The sequence below is a fragment of the Malania oleifera genome, chromosome 5 (assembly GCF_029873635.1).
Source record: "Malania oleifera isolate guangnan ecotype guangnan chromosome 5, ASM2987363v1, whole genome shotgun sequence".
Lineage (NCBI taxonomy): Eukaryota > Viridiplantae > Streptophyta > Magnoliopsida > Santalales > Ximeniaceae > Malania > Malania oleifera.
The window spans coordinates 107,250,068-107,260,852 of record NC_080421.1 but is presented as its reverse complement, the minus strand read 5'-3'; the positions used below and the strand labels follow the sequence as shown (position 1 = coordinate 107,260,852).

The 10,785-nt window shown below is 36.4% G+C and overlaps 1 protein-coding gene across 6 annotated transcripts; it reads right to left on the bottom strand.

Moving 5' to 3' along the window:
* Window positions 1-869: 869 nt before the first annotated feature.
* Window positions 870-10,282, bottom strand: LOC131156768 (ribonucleases P/MRP protein subunit POP1). Of its 6 annotated transcripts, none has more exons than XM_058110697.1 (14): window positions 10,114-10,282; window positions 9,094-9,626; window positions 8,689-8,785; window positions 8,369-8,473; window positions 8,060-8,287; window positions 7,264-7,379; window positions 6,652-7,167; window positions 5,007-5,115; window positions 4,343-4,935; window positions 3,578-3,745; window positions 3,345-3,444; window positions 3,074-3,132; window positions 1,953-2,268; window positions 870-1,171 (listed from the first exon to the last, which is right to left on the bottom strand). In XM_058110697.1, the coding sequence occupies exons 2-13, from the start codon at window positions 9,522-9,524 to the stop codon at window positions 2,166-2,168; spliced, it is 2,625 nt and encodes an 874-aa protein (XP_057966680.1). In that variant the 5' UTR covers window positions 9,525-9,626; window positions 10,114-10,282; the 3' UTR covers window positions 870-1,171; window positions 1,953-2,165. The 6 variants fall into 6 exon arrangements, with proteins under 6 accessions (XP_057966680.1, XP_057966681.1, XP_057966684.1 ...); XM_058110698.1 differs by having other exon boundaries at window positions 870-1,678; window positions 10,114-10,267; XM_058110701.1 differs by having other exon boundaries at window positions 3,074-3,093; window positions 10,114-10,267.
* Between the last annotated feature and the right edge of the window lie 503 nt (window positions 10,283-10,785).

Genomic DNA, 10,785 nt, shown 5'->3' with positions numbered 1-10,785 from the left:
CCTAAAACTTTTCTCAATCCATAAAGATTCTTTTAAAGCTTAGTATCTCTCTGTATGTTTTTTCCATTAAATTATAAATTAACCTAGTAAATAACTCCCAGACTTGTAGGCACTCATGATACTACTTCCAAAACAAGAAAACGCAAAGAGATTCAATTCACTTCATTCAAAGATTTTCTTTTTCTTTTTTGGTTTCGGCAATAAATATAAAAGTTTAGATGATTCTCATCCTCTCATTATATATTTTAGTTCGCATCATTTGGGCTCGACTCTAGTATATAGTATATACAAACACAATCACACACACACCTGTTTATATAAAATAGGAAAAAAAACAATGAACTCCCTTGAGATTTGTCAAAAACATATAAACCTCCTCTTGTATTTTTTTAAAAAAGACAAGTCTTCTGAGAGGAGGTTTGTGTCTTTTTGACAAATTTCAATGAAAGTTTATGGGATTTTTGAAACCTTAGGGGATGTCAATGCGATTTTTTAATCCTCAGGGGAGGTCAATATATTTTGCCCTAAAAATATAAAGCAAATATCAACATGTACAAAGACAATAGGAAATGAATACTGTGGTATGTGTGCAAATGACTAAAAAAAAATTTAAAATTTTTTATGAATCTTAGTGTATATCTGGCACTATTACTCTAGTACATTAAAATATATATATTAGAAAAACACAAATGTCAACCTGGGCAAAGGCATTAGAAATTGAATATTGTCTAATGCATGCAAACTTCTGAATTGCCCAAGTAAAACCAAGAATCTTACTATATGCACACAATATCACTTCCAAAAAATCAAATGGAAACATATCTAAACTAAAACAAAGACAATGGATAAGTAGTATTGACAAAGACTTCAAATTTCAAGCTTTTGTACCTTGTAGCATAACTAAATGAAGCTAACACAAACATGTCAGAAACTGAACACATTAAAACCTTTACCAGCTCACAAATGTTTTTGGTTGAGAAAAATATATCACGGTGAGCAAAAATAAACTAATATTAATTTAACATAGACCGAGCAAGTCCAACCAATCAAGGGACAAGATACAAAATTACACCTTTGCTTTAAAAATGGTTTACTGCCACAGTTTTATCTTTTGAGCCTCTCGTCTCACGTCTGCCGTTGCATATATGACCAAGACCAAAATTCCCTTGCCCTACAAATAAATAGAGGTACAAATGGAGAATAAGAAACCTTAAAACAAACTTAACTATTCTCTCTTTTGCCATGATATGGATCACAAAGTTGACCAAGTTCACACAACAATAACAATGAATAATTTAGAACCACTAATGCATCTAGGATAAAACTAAATATCAAAGTAGCAAGGACAAAAAATTGAACCATGCACAAAATGCTTTTGTTATACATGACGGGATTTTAAAAGAAATAGAAAGAAAAGAAAATAGCAAGCACGTGCCATTTAAGAATCAAGCAAAATATAAGTTGCTGTCATTAATTCATTGTTTTGCGATTTCCATTTTATAATATTCTGTGAAAACAATGAGTAGAATATTAGATGCATTACATATAATACAGGATAAATCAACATATAACAGCTACAACCTAGAAGAAGAAGAAAATAACTGCCCTGATGTATAAACTGTATGCAGGTACCACAGAGGGGAAATGAGGCTTTTATCACAAATGCAAACAGAATAGCCTGCAGAAATTAAAAATGAAGCATAATTATCAAAAACCTTCACTCTCTTATATTACAAATTATGCACAACCAAAGAAGAAACTTCTACAAAATCCACAAAAGAATCCAAACTGAAAACCTCAAGCTAAATTCAGCAAAATGTGTTCAACAATAGCCACACACCAAGAAGCATACTTTACCAACCATCATGTGTATGTGTGTGTGTGTGTGTGTTTTTGAGAGAGAGAGAGAGAGAGAGAGAGAGAGAGAGAGAGAGAGAGAGAACAAGAATTACCATGTAACAACCCTGAGCTCTGAATCTGGAAGAAATTCTCTTGCCATGATGAAGGAGCACAAGCAAATTTATAGGGCTCTCTTGCTCTACATGTGAAAGAAGTTGTCCTACACCACCTTCAAACAGTGAAATGGGAAAATATAAATGTTTTGATGCTTGATTCTTTTCCTTTTTCATAGGTGCAAGGAGATCATTAGAGACCAAAATCCACTTTCAACGCATCCTCCACGAATCATCCAACCTTGATGGAAACCAGCATCCCCAAAAATTGGGCCCTCCATGATGGTGCCCTTCCTTAATGCAGGCAGAGAGAGCTGTGAAGTGGGATAGGGGGTGTGTGCGTGTCAGTCAAAGAGAGAGAGAAAGAGAGAGAGGGAGAGAGCGAGATGGCGCGCATTGCAAAAAAAAAAAATCTCATTATTCCCTGATTACAATTGTATAACTAGAGAATAGGAAATTTGGAGAGAGACAAAGAAGATCAGCACCCTAAAAAATGTGGCTGAAAACCAAAATTTTTAACAAATCTCAAAGTGGAAATCCAGAGAGAGAGAGAGAGAGAGAGAGAGAGAGGGAGAGAGTGAGGGAGTGGACCAAGATATCGTCTAGTAAGGAAGATGTTAGCAAGCACACTTCGGATGTTAGCACACTAAGAAAAGGACAGAAGCATGACCTTCTTCCTTTCTACTTCTTTGTATATGCCTAAAATGCACAAAGATTGTGATTGGGCAACCAATATGTGCCTGAATACCCAGGATTTTAATATAAAATCACTCAAAAGTAAGAAATGATAAGAAAAGTCACATAAATACGCCCATGTTATAGTCATATCTTCTTCTTTTGGTAAAATATCCCAAAGAAAAAACAATATAGATTTATAATCATACATATATGTGTATGTACACACATTTATATAGCCATTTGGCTCAAATTCAACTTTGTTGTAAGATGATACACCCCTCCCCCTTTCTCTACCCTTCCTTCCCCCACTTTTATAATAAACGGAATTAGAATAAGGACATCAATACAGCAATCAATAGGTTCACTTTTACTACGCAATAAAAAAATGTTCCCTTTCATTTGAACTTTCCCATGATACAAAAAATGGTTTTGAAGCAAAAACTCCTTCCTTTCTCCTTCTTCCCTGCTCATCAGCAATAGAGTGAGGAGAGACATCAGCAACCTGGTTACATGATACATAAAGAATAAATTCAACAAAGGGAAAATTAAAAAAAAAAAAAAAAATGCTTTTTGCACGTCTCTATGGCACATCATAAGCACGGCATTGGAGCAGGGTCACATGAACTCTACGTCTTCTTCCTTTTGTTCCAAGACAATGGTAGCTAGGGCAAGCCTATATGCTGTAGATCTCAAATTCCTAACCAGGACATATACCTCTCTCCTCCTCTGCTTCACAGGCATCTCATTCCACTGCTCTTGTCTAAGATGAGCGAGTGAGACTGCCTCACATATAGCCCCGGCTATTGGTTTCTTGCTGCACATCAATAAATATGAAATCCAACAAAAATTGTAAGAATGAGAAAAAAAAAATAAAAATAAAATGAATGCAGGAGAGGAAAGAGAACTTTTTGGCAGTTGTGAAGTAGTACAAGGACAAATATACAAACCTTCCCCTGACAAATCCAGTTGTGACAAAGCCAATTGGCCATCGATGAGATTTCTTGGCTACAGGGTCCTCTGATATTTGGAGTGCCCACTTCCCAAAAGATTGTTCTTTGAAATATGATTGCACAGAGGAGTGAGGCATTTGAAGCCCACTTTCATTATCTCCAAACCTACATCATTCACGAGGAATATCTTAGACTGTTGTCGCAAAAAATTTTGCTTCTTTGGAGTCAATAACTTAGGCATGCAGGCGTTCCATTAAAAGGGTCGGCCTCACTTCACTGCCTCCAATGGAAAAAAGAAGGGTCCCCCATAATAGATAGGATCCTACCTGTCAATGCATGAAAGCGGGTGCCTTCTAATTCCACAAGAAGCACACACACAAGTATCTCTAAAGTATTCCATATACAAAGTGAAAAGTGCTTAAGATCACAAACTGGAAATGATTCTTTTCAATTTTACTGAAATTGGATTTCTTTTTTCTGCCATATGGTACTACCTTTTATTTCCACCACCTCAACCACCCCCATCCCCAACTAGAGGGAAAGCGAGAGAGAGAGAGAGAGAGAGAGAGAGAGAGGGAGAGAGAGAGGGATGGAGATGGAACATTACCAGAATAAAATTTTAGTAACAAAAGTTCAGGGAAATTATAAGAAACTTCTAAGAAAGATAGTTTGCATGAACACGGGACATCATCTTCTGATGGCAACAAAAGCATGGGGCAGTTTATAGATCTAAAATAAATAAATAAATAAAGAAACAACTACCTGGAAGTCCATAGTGATATGTCAGTAAGATGTGGTGCACAAACAATTGCTCCTTCTTCAAAAACACCTTCCTTGCAAGCATGCAGAAGAACTCTAAGGAAACATAATTTTCTTTCATAAATTTTTTGGGTCAATCCATTTGGAACCAGACAAAGCTTGCCTTCATTCGTCATAAATTGAAAATTGCTCATCTTCCTATCTGACTGCTTAGGGAATAAAAACAAATCATCACCATGGATTTCATTCAAGAAAAGTGTTAGCATATCAGCTTTCCTTGCAACAAAACCTTCAAATGAAGTACAATGATGAACAAGTGTTGCATTGCAATTTCCAGAGTTTGAGTTGGTTAATGAATTGCTATTGACTTCACCATGTAGGTTCTTTTCCCAAGGATCTGTATCTCCTGCTCTGGTGAATCGTTTTTCAAAAGAAAATTGGATACTGTCCCAAGGAGATGGAATGGGAATTCTAAAAGGTCTCACAGAAGGGGGACGATTCTTCAACTTTTCATCAGAGGCAGCAGCCTTATTTGCCATAAAGCATGAGTACGCATTGCAATCAGGAAAATCTACCGGAAAATAAGGTAACCCAACCTGCAAAATAAGTTCCATTAATATTTGGATAATCTCATGTGCAATATTGCATATAAGGTGCACAAGCTTACATCACAGGCAACCCAGTGTTTCTCAGTCAAGCCAATAGGATGAGCTCCATTGGCAACAAGAGGACCCCAAAAAGCCTTGACCCAACTTAATGGAAGTATAATAGACCACCTGAAATATAACCACAGAAAGGTGAAGAAATTGCAAAAGGTATATCCAAAAATGTGAAGAAGAAAAAGAAGAAATAATATTCTCCAAAAGTAACGTATTTACCATTCAGAGAAAAAAAGCATAAATATAAAAAGAAGCAGTCTGAAGGGGAGCCTGGGCACAACAGTAAAGTTGTTGTGTGTGACCAGGTCACGGGTTTGAGGCATGGAAACAGCCTGTTGCAAAAATGTAAGGTAAGGTTGCATACTATAGAGCCATCATGGTATAACTCTTCCCCAAACCCTGCAAAAGCGGAGTGTGCACCAGGTTGCCCCTTAAAAAAAAATTAAAATTAAAAAAAAAAAAAAAAAAAAATTTAAATTAAAAAAAAAAAAAGAGGAAAAAATTAAAGTTGCAGTCTGATCCACTAAGATTCATAAATGAAACATCATATTGCTTTCTCCAAAGAACCACGTCACAACTTAGCCCAAAAAATAAAAGGAACCATTTCCACAAAATCGTTACCAGATGATTCAATTAGAAACTAGCAACAAATGTGCCAGTTCTTGTCAATGGTTCTCAATTACAAAACAATACAAAAAATAAAATATTGAACAAAATAATATGTTAAATTTACATTAGGAAACAGTTTGGGTCCACTACCTGATATGATCATTTGACAACTACATTCAGTGCATGACTACTATTATTATTATCATATTATTGTGAAAATCACTATTGAGGTGTCTCTCATATTTGTGAGGTACTCTAATTGAAGTCAAGAGGCCTAAGGGCCTCAGGCCAGGGCACAGTGTCCTACATTTTATGTATGTCTGAGGTTTCCACATTGGGTTTATGTATATATTCGTAGTCAAGGGTCGAAATCCTAAAGCACTACTCCTTTCGAAATAGTGAAGATTTTTCAGGGGCACCATGGGCATAGGCGCACTGCATAACTACATAAATTATTGTCTTTCCCTTCTGTTTTTTCTCTTTTCTATGTGTGTGCGCATATCCCAACAGGTCTATTTTCACAACAATAATGGTGATTAATATGCCTTGCTTCATGTAGGATAAAACTGCTGATTACAAATTCCGGTGTCTGAAAATTGAGCATATAGCTTTGGCATTTGTATCATATTAAAATCCTGTTCACTTTTTTCCAACAATTTTGAGGAGATGAGCAAAAAGTTTTTCCTCAAACAAAAGGCAGATGCTTAGTTGACTGTTTTAAATAGCTTCTGTAGCAATCACAATGGCTGTGATTTTTATTCCCACTGCTATAGCAGTGTGTACTGTGTAGCAGTGACAAGACCTCAAAAAATCTGTCTTGCATCTGCAGTCATGGTGTCCAGTGCTCAAAAGAAGTTGAATACAACACGTAGAACGAGAATGATGAGGACAGAAAAGTCCTCATCCCAACTATTTTCTGCAATCCCTCTTTTTTTTTTTTTTTTTTTTTTTTCTCAATGAAGTCTGCTGACAAAAAAAAAATGGCATGAAAATGTGTGCAACTAATTGGACTCTTGTATGGCAGGAAAGCAAAGAAATAGTTACCCCATAATTGAGCCCTTCTGATCATTAGCTTTCAAAAGCAGAATAGGACACATTCTTGAACGCTGTGCCATCATCCAGGAATTCGGCATACTTGAATTTTTGTCAAGGCAAAAGAACTCCAGGCGCCTACAATGCTTTTCCATGCATAGAACACTTTCTTCCACTGGAGGACTTAATCCATTGCTAACATCCCATAACTCACTGTCAGAAAATCTGTCATTTTTGGGTTTCAAATCCAGTGATGAAAATGAGTCATTATTACTATTAGGGCTTCCTGTAAAGGCGTATGGTTCTTTCGCTCCTTTTTCTTGTACATCACCTACATGATTAATAGAGGTTCCCATTGGAACAACACTCACTTCAGAGAAAGAGCGAGGATCTCTGACCGTAAGAGATATAATCGCATGAGAAGATGTGTCTTCCTCATTTCCAAAGACAAAATACTTCTTGATTTCGGATTTGGTGCCGGTTCCTTGAACTGAACATTTTTTCTGTTGGGAAGAATTCTCTGAAACACTGCATGACCAGATAATGGTATTCAGCCCCCTGCCCACTTTTAATCTCTTATATTGCTTCCAAAAAATATAAAGGCACCATGTTTAGAAAACTCACACAGCAGGATCTAAGGTTTTTTCAAGAAGTTGAAATGCTTTTTCTCCCATTACTTCCAATCTTGCAAGTTGACCCTCACGTGAAAAACAATCGATCAAGATACCACTCTCATCCATCTGAAAGATAGAAGCATAAGATCATTACACTAGCTGATTTTACGTTAACTCCTTCAACTGGGACTTCCATATTTCCATGCCACAAAAAAAATGAACCAGTAGTGCACTCCAAAATTAAAAAGGGCACCACCTAGTGGACAAGCTCCCAACCATATTAGGAGTCTGGGGAGGGCACAGCCAGAGAGGCTGTTTCCATGAATTGAACCTATGACCTAAATGATTCATAACTAAACAGAATACGTGCAATCCAAGAGAAAATAGGCAATAATGCCACGATTGTACCATTTATAAAAGAGCCAATGCACATGTGCGCTTGGATTGCGTCTTTAACAAATACTTCGATGACCAGAAAAAGTAGAGGCATAAAAAGAAAAAAGGCAAAAGACATTGAACCCCCCAGGGTTTGGCAAGAAATAATGGACCTCCCTAAGGTTTCAAAAATCACAAGGACACTCATACCCCCTCCCTGGCTTGTCTTATTCAAATATAAAGGAAGGTCTGCGCCTTTTCGGTAAACAGGTACATTGAACTTTTGAAATTTTAGGGAAGGTCCCTAAGATTTTTGAAACCTCGAGGGAGGTCCACATCTTTTTGTCAAACCATAGAAGAGAAGGCCACTTTTCTTTTTCAAACAGTAACAAAGAAGAAAATGGATGAATAGTTTTGTAGATAGGGTACACCTGCTTTTGACAAGCCAATTTCAGAGTATCATATCCTTCATTGAAAGCAGAAGCATGCAACCACGCCCAAAACTGCCGGAAGGAAGAATTCTCAATTTCTCGTGGCTCGCTGTATCCATCAAGGTTGCAGTCATGTGCATCCATTTGCACAATGTGCTGACTAAAAGGTCGCCACATGTAGGTCACAGGTGCAATTGGTTGAGAAACAGGTGCTCCAATGTGATGAAGCTACAAAATAAAGGAAACAATATAACCAAATCCTTTATGGCATGCTTGTTACACAAGAAAGAATGCAGCTGTATAACTTACAATAGCACTTCCATATGCAACTCCAGAAAGTATAGAAGAAATATCCTCAAAATGAGCTGATGGAAAAGGCACCAGTACCATGCTTAAAACTGACAATAATGAATCCTGGAAAAAAAAAAATAGAAAACAAAAAATTGTAATGTTGTATTGAATTATGAATTTAGTATGAAATACATATTTTTTATGAGGCAGTGGAACCTAAAATAAAATCAATCAAGTAAAGAAGTCGTATCCCTGCTAATAAAATGAGAACATAATGAGGACCAATTCAAAGTTCAATAATAAAAAATGAACAAGTAAAGATAAAAAATGATGCTTGCCTCAGGACCCTCCAACTGGACAGCAGTGTAGTAGCTTGCATCATGTATGAGAGCTCCGTGTTTGAACCGCTTCAAGAGTGCCCTTGAACCCCTTCCTCTACAAATCAAAAAGAAAGAGAGAGTCAAGAAAAAGAGTTTCATATATTTGTAGAAAACTAAGTTAATTGAAGAACACCACATGGATATCTAACAAGTCCAGTATCTTGTAGAAGCTTCTCCCAACAATAAGGGCACTCAAGAAGAAATCTAGAAGTACACGACAGAGAGGGAGATAGATCTGTGTATCCTAGTAAGCAGTCAAAAACACAAAAGCTTGAACAAACAATTTGGACAAAAATTTAAATCCAACAGCTACAAATTTGCTGTTTATTTTAATAGTCTGCGACAACAAGAAGAATGCATTACCTGCCCTGCAAACACAGAGGGAGGTGGAAACCCCACAGCTTTGTCATTTTGAACCGTTTTGCATGCCAAACATGTGTTCGCAGCCTCTTCGTGCCATCGCCTGACATCAAGTAGCCATTTTCGGGATTCTTTCTAAGTTCAACCCTTCGACGAATGCGGCGAGGAACCTTCTTTTGATATTTTTCCAAATCTGAAGCATTCTTTTTATCATCAAATCCCACTTTCTGCCTCTTTTTCCATCTATTCCTCGCAACTCGGTTATCATAACCAGTAGTTCTCCTCCTCTTGTTTCTCTGAGACTGGAAATCATTGTTTAATCTATCTGTGACAATTGAGTGAAGAGCTTCAAGTTCAGAAGCTCGGGATTCTGCAAATTTCTGCACATTGAGGGTTCGAGGAGGCAGTGCTGCCTTGCTTCCGTTGGTAGCCATTGAAGTGAAATAGTAAATACAGTGCCACAGCTAACACTTCCACATTGTGAAGTTAAGAGGTGAACCACTTTTCTCTTTGGTCCCTCATTGTAAACCTAAAATCTAGAAGCAAAAGCACGGGATTAGCTATCATTGATCTGAAAGGGTGATTGTAAAACCAAAATTTTGTGAGAAGAAAGGAAATATTTGAATTTCATTGATGTATAAAACTAAATTGTGTTCTTTCATTTACATATAATTTATTTTGTTTTCTCACTTTTTAACTCATTCTGAAAAAGTGAACGTCAGTGTACAAATTTTTAGTGTTTTTCAAGTTTCAAATGGTTGCAACATCCGTGATGATCCTATATCTTTGATGTTTCATAATGCCTGCAGCAGCCAATTGATTCCTCGAATTAGATATCAATTTATATGTGAAATTTTAAATAAGCTGGAATGATTCCGAAACTATGTCTGCTTCCTAACAACAAGAACTTTTTGAAACCTTTAGTTCTTGACCTAAAACGTAACACAGAAAGTTTGCAAGTGAAGAGAGGGGGACTGAAAACTCAAAACGAAGATATTAATCAAGAACAAAGAAGATTGATACCTGAAGAGGAGATGGCTGGTTCAGGGCAGCACACGGGGGGGAGCCCTCAAGCAAACATGCTTTCTGCCATTCGCCCTTGGCTCGCTCGCTCGAGTCGCTCACCCTTACAGCGTACACTCTGTAGTCTATACATACTACACAGCCTCAATCAACATTGCCAGGGAAGACTAAGTGCCGACTGCCCAAGTCATAACCTTGTATAAGAACAAGATTTGGTAAAAAGAAAATAACCTCCGTTAAGTTTCAAAAATTTTCAGTACTTTCATAAAGATTTCAAAAATCTTAAGGACTTTTCTTGAAGTTAAGAAAAGGTACAAAAATTTTTATTATATTTTATAAAAGGATAAGTATTTTAAGATGAGATTTGTCTTTTTTTGATAAATCTCAAAAAAAGTTTGACATTTTTAAAACTTCAAGTGTTATTTGTGATATTTTAAAATTTTAAGAAAAATTCTTCCCTTTTTTTCAAGCCTTAAAGGAGCTAAGTGCCTTTTATCCTTATTTTTATTTTATTTTATCATTTATATCAGTTGGGTCCAGTGGAAGGAACCCAACATTATTCATAACATTCATCCCTATACTTTCATTGAAAGAAAGGAAAGAAAATATAGATAATAATTATTTATTAATTTTTAATAATTTTTTTTATTATAATTATGATACATCATCTAT